We start from the raw sequence: 11,301 nt of genomic DNA on the forward strand, positions 1-11,301 counted from the left end.
AGCCTGTCGTATATATATATATATATATATATATATATGTATGTGTGTGTATATGTTTGTGTGTCTGTGTTTGTCCCTGTAACTTAGCGGTTCGGCAAAAGACCGATAGAATAAGTACTAGGCTTCCAAAGAATAAGTCCTGGGGTCGATTTGCTCGACTAAAGGCGGTGCTCCAGCATGGCCACAGTCAAATGACTGAAACAAGTAAAAGAAATAGAAAATATATGCACTCACACACACAAGGTTGTTCGTCTAATAAAAACACCTAGTCTGTTTTCCTGGTTCATTCAGAGAGGTATGCCAATGTAAGTTAGAGTTATCCTTGAAAGAGAATTTCATTATTGCTAGTATCATAATAAACAAGTGTCATCAAGCCTGCTCAGTGCTTGATGATAGAAAGGGCCTAGGACTTGCACACCAATGCCTCCAAGTCTGTTCCCAGTAGCAAGTATTTTACTAAGATGTTTTTATGACATTAGTCTTCTAATCTGATAGCATTGTTTCCTCCAGACTGCTTTAAAAACAAAATTAATCAGAAATCTTTTTTTTTCTTTCTTGACAGTTGATGGATTACTTTTTCCATTTTCTCGTCCGAAAAACAGATTTTTATAGTCAATCAGAAACTGCTGAGAAGGTTTGTATGAGATTATTTTTGGAATTCATTTGAAGTAATTTTACATATTGTAGTGGTATTAATTTCACTTCCCAATGCTAAGGTCTTGGGTTTGACTCCATTGAAAGGCAGCTTGGGGCAAGTGTCTTTAGTGTAAGCTCTGGTTGATTCAAGCTTTATGAACGAAATTAGATTGAAGGAAACTGCATGAGAACCCTTCAGATGCATTATACATCTTTGATTGGTCTGATCATATATATTATGTCATCCTGATTTGCATTAAGGACACTCATGCCTGTGGAATACTCAGCCATGTTAATGAGTCTGAAATATATACAGCTGATAGAACAATTGAATGCTCATTGTTGAAATTGATGGAGAATCCATCATGTACTGGTATGATCAGCAATGTCAGCTTTTTACTGTTGTCTCGCTTATTGAGACAATGATAACAGTTGAGAGATAACTCTGATTTTCATTTTTCAGTTTTTATTATAGTTTTCCAATTTAGTATCACTATGAATTTTTGAAAGTATTTTTCTTGGAGAGCATCAAAAAAGAAACATTTTGGTACCTTATTTGTGAAATTTGAATGACTACTTTAGGAAATATGTCAACTTGAATGCTCAATGAATTGGTGGAAATGTTGCCTAATTTGGCACTAGAGCATCAGATTAGATACCTTGTGGTATTTGTTTCATCTCTTTGTTATGAATTCAAGTTAAGCAAGAGGATGGACCCATATGAGCAGATTGCGAAAAGGTTCAAGTCTTTCTCAGAATTGATGAATAATTCAGAATTTGATGAGAACAGTATCAAACTTATAATATCGCATTGCAAAGACAAAACTCTTTTTTTCTGTTTTTTGTAGCAACAGTTTTGTCATATGATGGCTTCTTTGCAATGTCATTTTCTAGAGACAATATGAATAAGGAATTTAAGCGCTCTTCAGTTATGGTAGACCAAAATTTATTCTTAACAAAAGAAAGCTTTGAAGAACTCCTTTCTTGGCTTGAGAAGGGAGGACGCCCAAAACCAGGCAAGATGGTGTGAAGGCGGTGGCTATGGCATTGAGGTAGATCTGGTCACCCCTGTTAACAGGGACAAAACTCGGATTTAAAGCACATGATGATGATGAGTACTGGAGTTGATGTAATTGACTGGTCCCTTCCATTCAAATTTCAGGTTTTGTACCAAAAGTAAAAAGAATTATTATTATTATTAAGGTGGCCAGCTGACAGAATCGTTAGCATGCTGGGCAAAATGCTTAGCGGCATTTCGTCTTTCTTTATGTTCTGTGTTCAAATTCTGCCGAGGTTGACTTTGCTTTCATCCTTTCGGGGTTGATGAAATAAGTACCAGTTGAGCACTGGGATTGATGTAATCAACTAACTCTCTCCCCACAAATTTCAGGCCTTGTGCCAATGGTAGAAAGGTTTATTATTATTATTATTATTTAAATTAAAATCCAGAAAATGGAGAAGTAGCATTAATATAATTTATTAACTGCAAATATTCAACATGTTCTCTTACAGCAGTTTTGATTTTGCCCAAAAGAATTAAATTCTAGTAATTAAAACATTTTATTAGGCAAAATCTCGTCAGGGGTAAAAAAGACATATCGTTAGGTTATTACGTGTTATTCTTCCAAAACATATTTTCTATCCCTTAAGGTGGTTATTGTAACCTCTACTTAAATTATTTACTACTACTACTACACATTGTTTCATTGTAGATGGTGATGGAGAAATTTAATTATTATAAAACCAAGAGCATCTACTATCAAGATGAAAAGAAACAAAAGGCTGAAGAGAAGAGGAGAGCTGCTGAAGAGAAAAAGAGAGCCGCTGAAAGAAAGGCTAAGGAGGCGGCAGAAAAAGCAGCAAGGGAGTCCAAAGTGAAAGAAATCACTGATGAAGAAGCGGAACAACTACAGAAGGAAATAGACAATGTATGTAAAATTTAATCTTTAAGCTGTTGTGTGGTTAAGAAGTTTGCTGTGTAACCACATGCTTCAACACTTGATTCCACTGTGTGGCACCTTGGGCAAGTGTCTTCCATTGTAACCTTATGTTGACTTTAATAGATACAAACCATGCATAAATCTGCCAGATGTCCTTAAGTTTGTTTTAATCATTACAACCCTGGTCATGCTGGGTTAATGTGCATGTGTGTGGAGGAATGGCTATGTGGTTACAATATTTGCTTTGCAACCACATGTTTTTGGGCTCTATTTACTGTGTGTTAACTTAAGCAAGTGTCTTCTACTATAGCCCTGGGCCAACCAAAGCTTTGGTTTTGGTAAATGGAAGTTGGAAATAATGCAGTGTGTGTGTGTCTCATGTCTTTAGATAAGAAACCCACTGGCTATCTGCTACAGCAGGGCCTGGATAGACACTGACATTCTATATATATCATTGATGGGGAAATTGGCTACTATGTCCCTGCTGGACGTCTGTCATTGACAAGCCCAAGGAAAGGCCAAATCATGGGATGTAGCAGATGGTTATTGTCGTTGGCTTTATCTTGTATCCAAGTATTTTTTGCTGAACGCTTCCTTTATGGCGATGGCGTTGATGACTAAGTAGACCCGTTCTTTCATAGAAGAGTTGATGGCATTGACTGCATGGCAGTCTGGGTGGCAAACAAAGTTGATTTTGTCGAGCCTTTCTCTCCTGTCGTTTGATTTTGTCCTTTTTTTATTCTGATGGCTTCAAAGTTTTTGGTTCTAATGGTGATGGAATGCCATCACTTGGTACAGTCTCAGGCTTGTGTTTGAAACAATTTAGGCTCAATATAGCACTTATAAATATATACACACACACACACACACACACATATATACACACACAAATATATATATACATATATATATACACACACAAATATATATTTATATGCATATATCTACATATATCCACACGTACATAAAAATATATATATAAATACACACAAATGTGTGTGTGTGTGTGTATATATATATATATATATATATATATATATATATATATATAGGCACAGGAGAGGCTGTGTAGTAAGTAGCTTGCTTAACAACCACATGGTTCCGGGTTTAGTTCCACTGCGTGGCATCTTGGATAAGTGTCTTCTACTATAGCCTCGGGCCAGCCAAAGCTATGAGTGAATTTGGTAGGTGGAAACTGAAAGACGCACGTCCTATATCTATAATATAAACCCCGCTCTGTCTGTGTGTGCATATAAAACGATTATAACGGCTGTATTTTTTAATTGATTTTCTCCAAACTGGAATGTAAACACTGCACATTCCTAGGATACGTTGACAAGGGAGGTAACTCTTTGCGAAGTAACTTTCCGAAATTTTTTATCCATCGGTCAAAAAATTATCATCAAAAATTATCAAATTTCAATGATATAATTGTATGTTTTTAGAATGACACAGGGTAAGTGTGAGATGCCAGATCTGGCCAGTTTGAACATAAAACAAGTAGAATATTTGGGCTGAATATGGATGGTTTAAATGCTAAAGGGTTAAATTGTTACATCCTTTGATTTACCCAACTGTTGTGAGTCACTTTCAATTTTTTTAAATATCTATTTATAAGTCTGACATCCTCCCCAAAGGCAGAGTTATCTCTTGTTTAATTTTTTATCATCAAAGTAACCTAACCTAAATACTGGCTATTTTATGATGCGTGTTAGGGTTCTTGGAAATTGCTTGTATTTAACTGCCGTTTTCATTTTGTGGGTGTTTCCTATAATTTCAATGTGCTTAAATTACCACCTTGATGGGTTTAGAAGATCCCCAACAACAACAACAAGAATAACTATTTCAAAAGCTCAACACAACACATGACTTGGTTTTAAAGGATTGCATCCAATATAGGACATAATTTTAGTGTTTAAAAAAAAAAAAATTTCAGATATTTCTGTAATTAGTGATAATTTTCAAGTTCATGGTTTTACTGGTGTATTTCAAATTGTTCTGTGTTAATTCTTTTCTGATATTTAGTTTTTGTCATTAAAATTAAAATTTTTGTATTTTCCTTATAGCAAAAGAAAAAAGTAACTAATGGGGATGAAAGCAAAACTGATGAAAATGTAAGTTATTTTTCCTAATCACTCTTTTCATTCTCTTTTCTGTTGATTTGCAATGTTTGATTTCTATACCTTGCCATTACTGAGTTAGTCCACAAAATTTATCAATAAAGTACCTCTAACAGCATAATTGATAGACTGGAGCACAAACTGATATTTAGAAGCTGAAGATGATATTTCAAAGATTTTCAGCATTACCCGAAAAGAAAATATATTCTAGATTTAGCAATGTGTTAGCTCTACTTGATTCTTTTAAAACTCTTTCAAAGCTGAAATATTACAAATTCAACAGATTCTGGTCTCCTTTCCCTGCAATATATCATTGCTAATCATAAATAACCTCTATAATAAAATGTTTGACTTGCTGCTACTTGAAGTTTCTAAGTGAGACTTGGAGCAGCTTGTATAAAACAAAGCAACAACAATGTAAATGATAAGTTCCATTAGTATCTCACTTTTATCTTTAACTTTCATCAGCTGTTTGCTGTTGTTTTGTTGAAATATTCCCTGGTAATAGATGAAGTCTATCATGTGATGTGATATTTATATAAACACCATTTCACATCCATACCACTTTAATCATATCTTTCCAGTTTTATTCATCTGTCTCCATTATCACCAATGTTACTAACAAACCTCTTTTTAGCCATTCATCTGATGATGGTTCTTTGAATGGTATTATCTCAGAGAGCATGTGTTTTGATTATTTTCACTGTATTTTATTAGAAATGTTATCAAGAAAAGAATTAACCCTTTAGCATTCAAACCAACCATATCTGGCCCAAATACTCTTCCTGTTTTATGTTCACATCAGCCAGATCCCATCTTTTACACCTACCCTACAATGTCATTTTAAAAATAAACAATTATATCAAAATTCTTGAAGCTCTAAGATAATGCATGATTAATGAAAAGAATGTGAATAAATAAGCAATACAATTGACAGAGTGATCTGAGTGCTGAAGGATTAATGCTAATTCCTAGCAGTGTTTTAGAAAATAATTTCAGATTAAACTGAAAATTCATATAGAGAAGTTAGCATTTTATGTATGAGAAAAGTGATTAAAATAGCTGTCAAAATGTGATTTAATTTGAATTGAATTCACTTCCATAAATCTTGAAAATAAAATTTTGATGCTTTTCTTATTTTCCTGTGTTTCCTGAACCCAGGATGATATGGAAGGAGAACATGAAGAAGGAGAAGATAAAGTAAAGAGTGACAAAATGAAACCAAATGCTGGTAATGGAGCTGACTTGCCAGATTATAAATGGACACAAACACTTGCTGATATAGAGGTGAGAAAATAACCATTTAAAATTTGATTTTGTCTGTAGGGTTTATAATAGTTTATTTATTTTCTTCTTTACATAATCAATTGTTTAATCCCAAATAAATATAATCTGAAATTATTTTCAGGATTTACAAGCTTAGTTTTCAGTCTGTAATTCAATTCTTCTATATCATGTAGCTGATGTTTTTATTAAACAATATACATAATTCTTACTCTTAGAATTCTCTACAGCACATGCCTTGTAGCTTTTTCATTATGTAGGCACAGGTATGGCTGTGTGGTAAGAAGCTTGCTTCCCAACCATATGGTTTCAGGTTCAGTCCCACTATGTGGCACCTTGAGCAAGTGTTTTCTACTGTAATCTTGGGCCAAACAAAGCCTTGTTACACACATACACACACACACACATACAGACATGACAGAAGTAAGTAGGCAATCCCATAAAACATCGTTTTATGTTTATTCTAACTTGTAAAAGTTTATATTTTTTATTAATAGACATTTTCATATTTCAGGTTCTATATGTGACTGTTTAATTGTGCCATGTAGCCTTGGAACTATTTGAATTTCGAAGAGGCTGTATTGTGGGTCATTTTGAAGGTGGACATAGCATAAAATCGCAGAAAACCTTGGGATCCTGCTTTCTCCAGTTAATCGAGTGATTATGCAATTCACCAGAGAGAAGGAATCCATGTCACCTCACCCTGATCAACCAGGGCCCTCTGACAGGACCCTTCTCTTTGCTAAGAGAAGTGTGGAGGATAATCTTCATTGCAAGGCCTCTGACATAGCTGAACAAGTTAATGTCAGTCCCAGAACAGCTGTCAGGTATCTCCACAAACTTGGTTACTATGGCAGAGCAGCAAGAAGGAAGCCACTTCTTCGACCAGCCAACATCAAGTGGAGAAAAATTGAGCCAGTGAGATGGTGGAGAGGCCACTAGCATTTTGGGACACTGTCATATTCTCTGATGAGTCCAGATTTGCTATATTTTCTGACAGTGGTTGAGTGTGGGTCTGAAGACTCTGTGATCAAGAATTTGATGTCAAAAGATTGCAGCCAACAATGAAACATGGCAGCTATCCTGTGATGGTCTGGGGAGCAATTTTGAGGAATGGTTGATCAGAGCTGGTGGAGTGTGAGGGATTCATATTCACATTATAACAATTAATAAATAATTTGAATGTATAATTTCAGATTTAAAGAAATTTTAATGATTATAAGGGTGTCTGTTTACTTCTGTCATGTCTTTGTGTCATTTTGTCTCCCCATCACTGCCTGGCAACAAGTGTTGGTGTGTTTTATGTCATCATAACTTAGTAGTTTGGCAAAAGAGACTGATAGAATAACTACTAGGCTTAAGAGATAAGTCCTGGTGTCGATTTGTTCTACTAAAACTCTTCAAGGCAATGCTCCAACATGGCCACAGTGAAATGATTGAAACAAGTAAAAGAGTAAAAGAAATATATTTTATTCAATGCTTTTTAAAATTATTTTTGTTACTTTCATTTCAGTTGAGGGTTCCTGTCAAAGTTTCATATCCTCTCAAAGGCAAACATGTTACTTGTAAAATACAGAAAAAGGTAAGACTGGATATTGTTGATGCTAAGTAAATTAGGCTGCTGTAAGTTTTATTTTGTTCAAATGATAAGATTTGAAGTCATCATCATCATCATCATCACCATCATCATCGTCGTCGTCGTCGTCGTCGTCACCACCATCACCACCACCACCACCGCCACCGCCACCACCACCATCATCACCATCACCATCACCACCATCACCACCACCACCACCATCATCATCACCATCACCATCATCATCGTTTAACGTCCGCTTTCCATGCTAGCATGGGTTGGACGATTTGACTGAGGACTGGTGCAACCGGATGGCTACACCAGGCTCCAATCTAATTTGGCAGAGTTTCTACAGCTGGATGCACTTCCTAACGCCAACCACTCAGAGAGTGTAGTGGGTGCTTTTATGTGTCACCGGCACGAAAACGGCCACGCTCGAAATGGTGTCTTTTATGTGGTTCCTTGAAAATGGTTGTGTCACTCTTGAGAGAAAACATGGAGATGGAACAATTGCAGGACTGCTAGTCATGACTTTGTGGCTGGCCTAGTTGGACCCCATCCAGTTTTAGTGTAGTTAAAATTACACAGGCTCTTCTCTTAGCCACACTGTTTACTTGGGTATGGCTTAACCATGTGGTTAAGCTATTCACTTTGCAACCACATGGTTTTGGGTTCAGTCCGAGTGCACAAGTAGATGGGAACTGGACCTGTTGTGTGCATACACATGTCTTTGTGAATGTCTACATCCTACATATTCCACGTAAAAAAAAAAAGCACTATACTACAAGTGGTGAAGTTTTATCATTTTCTTGCCAATAATTTGTCTACTGGCTCTATGCTTTTGAAGATGTAAAATAAAGAGATCCTTTACTTGAAATAAGGTTAGCAGCAGGGAAGATATCCAACAGCAAAATAATAACCTCAGTGATATCAATTCATTTAACTTATGCTATCATGAAAAACAACAGATGTAAAAAACAGTTTTGTGATATTTATTATGCAAATAGGGATGTAACTTAAAGTTAACATAGTTGTTCCTTAAAAAGTGTACTGGGGGTTCAATAGAAATAAATCCCTTCAAGGCAATGCTCCAGCATGGCTGAAACCAGTAAAAGAACTTACTAACATTTAAGTGTGTGTGGGAGGGGCATAAAGTCACAACTGCATCCCCTTTTCTCTTAAAATCAGTAGATGAGATCACTTGTGGTTCCTCTGGTCTAGTAATTTTTCTATTATATATGTGTAGCTGTGATAACTTATAATAATCTCTCTTGTTTTCTTCTCTCTCTCCACAGCATCTAACAGTTGGGGTCCAAGGACAGCCACCAATCATTAATGGTGCTTTGTCAAAGGAAATCAAAATTGAAGAAAGTACCTGGACAATTGAAGACAATAAGAATATTGTTGTGAGCATGGACAAAGTAAGATATTGTTGCATTGACATAATTTCTCTTTTTTATCACAACTAGATGGTTTCTATTTACTCAATAATTAATTTTTTTGTATCATAAATAAAACGTCAAGATAAAGTGAGTTAATGATTAAGGCATTGGGCTACCTGTCGAGGAACCAACAACATTGCTTCCACTTTTCCATGCTTGCATGGATTAGACAGAATTTCTTGAACTACAGCTGGATGCCCTTCATGTTGCCAACCCTCACCAGTTTCCAATCAAAGTAATATTTCCCCATGGTTAAACACCTTTCCTACATATTGAGCAGGGCCATTTCCCTGACAGGAGAGTCCTATCTATTTTTTTTTTTTTATTTGGTAACCACAACTTTGGTCTTTGCTAGGTTAAGTTTAAGGCCCTTTGATTCCAGGTTTTGTTTCCATACCTGGAGTTTCTTTTCCAATTCTGCTACCTTTCTAGGAGGGGAAGGACTGAACAGTGGTTAGTGCAGAGCCTGGAGAGCAGACACAATATGGGGATAAGAGAAAGAGAGGGATGAGCAATAGAGTAGTGCCTTGTTAGAGGTGAAACAAGATCATCCAGCTCTGTGGAGCAGAGGCCACTGTAGTTTCTGTAGTAAAGACAGAGGAAGGAGACACAGCACATCTGTGGATTAGAGAAGAAACCAACAGATACACAGCTTAAACATCGTGGTACCTAAACAAATTATGGTAAGATTATGAAATTGCAAAAAAAATTTCTAACATTTTTGATTCCTTGTGCCAACTTCCATATGTAAACAATTGAATTTCTTATTACTGGTTGGGCTCATATGGAGTTCCTTCTTCATATTCTATTTTAACAAAAATGGCAAACAAAACTCAATGTCAAACTGAAAAAAAATCCTTTACCATTCACATTGTGTCAAATATAAAGCTGATTCACATTGTTTTGAATTAATCATGCATTATTTTGTAATTTTGCGATTTTGGTGAAATAATTGTTAAGTTTTAAAATGATAATGTAGGATTGGTGTGTTTGAACATAAAGCATCTAGAATATTTTGGCTGGATATAGCAGTTGAAATGCTTAAGGATTAAACTTTTAGTTGATATAAAAGAATAATTTCTTCCATTTTCTATATTTTTAGGTAAACAAGATGGAATGGTGGTCCAAACTTGTTGACACTGACCCAGAAATTGATACTCAGAAAGTTCAACCTGAAAATTCCAAAGTAAGAAGTTAGAATACTTTCTCCATAAAGCTTCTCTATTGTTACATAATGTAAATTTCTGTTTTGCTTGAGTTATGTCTGTAAAATTGTGTTTCTGATTGAGTAAACATGAGTTTCAGTTAAATTCTAAAATAATCATGAATTTAGATTAGCTTCATTAAACAACTGTAACTTTTTTACTTATCAACATATTAATGTGATATTTAGAACATAATTGAAGAAAGGGTCCTTAATCAATTCTATTGCATAACTTTTGTCTCAAAGTAACTCTAATTACAGGTAAATCCAGGTAAACTGAGCAAAATATAAAAATGTTGAAATTTTGTTTAAACATGACCATAGAAAAAAATGAGTCATCAGCTAATAGTCAATTGGGTATGCAACAAAATTTTAATATAGAAGAATTGTGCACATCACTAGATTATCAGTTGAATTTAATGCACAGAACAGGTGTACCATAAAGGTAAAATAAACTGAAATACTGGAATTTGTTTTTGAAGAAAACTAGAAAATTAAATACATCAACTAAATGAAATATACTCACACACATACATGAATACACATATAATAAAGATTTACAATAGAAATTAAATCAAAACTTATCACCTACCTTACAGGCAAATTAAAATTTACAAGTAAATAAAAAGTAAAACAAAGTAAATTTGAAAAATATTTATACAATCTAATCATACATACATATATATATATATACAATCATCATCATCATCATCATCATCGTTTAACGTCTGCTTTCCATGCTAGCATGGGTTGGATGATTTGACTGAGGACTGGTGAAACCGGATGGCAACACCAGGCTCCAGTCTGATTTGGCAGAGTTTCTACAGCTGGATGCCCTTCCTAACGCCAACCACACAATATTTCTATCATGGAAAGTTATAAAACATACCACTCTACATACTGCAACCTTGCAGAATGCACATTGGAAAAAAGTTTCAACTGGTCATCCACTGGGAGTTTTTCTTCGTTGATGTAGATATTCACGGCACTGTCTTTTATGACCCCTGATTTTTTCTAATTTATGGAGATCGGCTGAACTCAGAGGGACATCTCTCTGGCAGGTTTTGCTTTTCCTTCCTGCAGTTATTTTTTTTTTTTT

At 35.1% G+C, this 11,301-nt stretch overlaps 1 protein-coding gene across 1 annotated transcript in view; it reads left to right on the forward strand.

The window, feature by feature from the left end:
- The window catches only part of LOC106867314 (nuclear migration protein nudC), a 19,185-nt gene that overhangs the window by 3,917 nt on the left and 3,967 nt on the right, over positions 1-11,301 (forward strand). The window contains exons 2-8 of the mRNA XM_014912152.2: positions 563-634; positions 2,349-2,564; positions 4,643-4,690; positions 5,858-5,983; positions 7,494-7,562; positions 8,852-8,977; positions 10,101-10,184. Coding sequence (XP_014767638.1) covers positions 563-634; positions 2,349-2,564; positions 4,643-4,690; positions 5,858-5,983; positions 7,494-7,562; positions 8,852-8,977; positions 10,101-10,184 — 741 coding nt within the window. The remainder of the gene's footprint in view (positions 1-562; positions 635-2,348; positions 2,565-4,642; positions 4,691-5,857; positions 5,984-7,493; positions 7,563-8,851; positions 8,978-10,100; positions 10,185-11,301) is intronic.

Source organism: Octopus bimaculoides, chromosome 22 (genome assembly GCF_001194135.2).
Source record: "Octopus bimaculoides isolate UCB-OBI-ISO-001 chromosome 22, ASM119413v2, whole genome shotgun sequence".
NCBI classification, from domain to species: domain Eukaryota; kingdom Metazoa; phylum Mollusca; class Cephalopoda; order Octopoda; family Octopodidae; genus Octopus; species Octopus bimaculoides.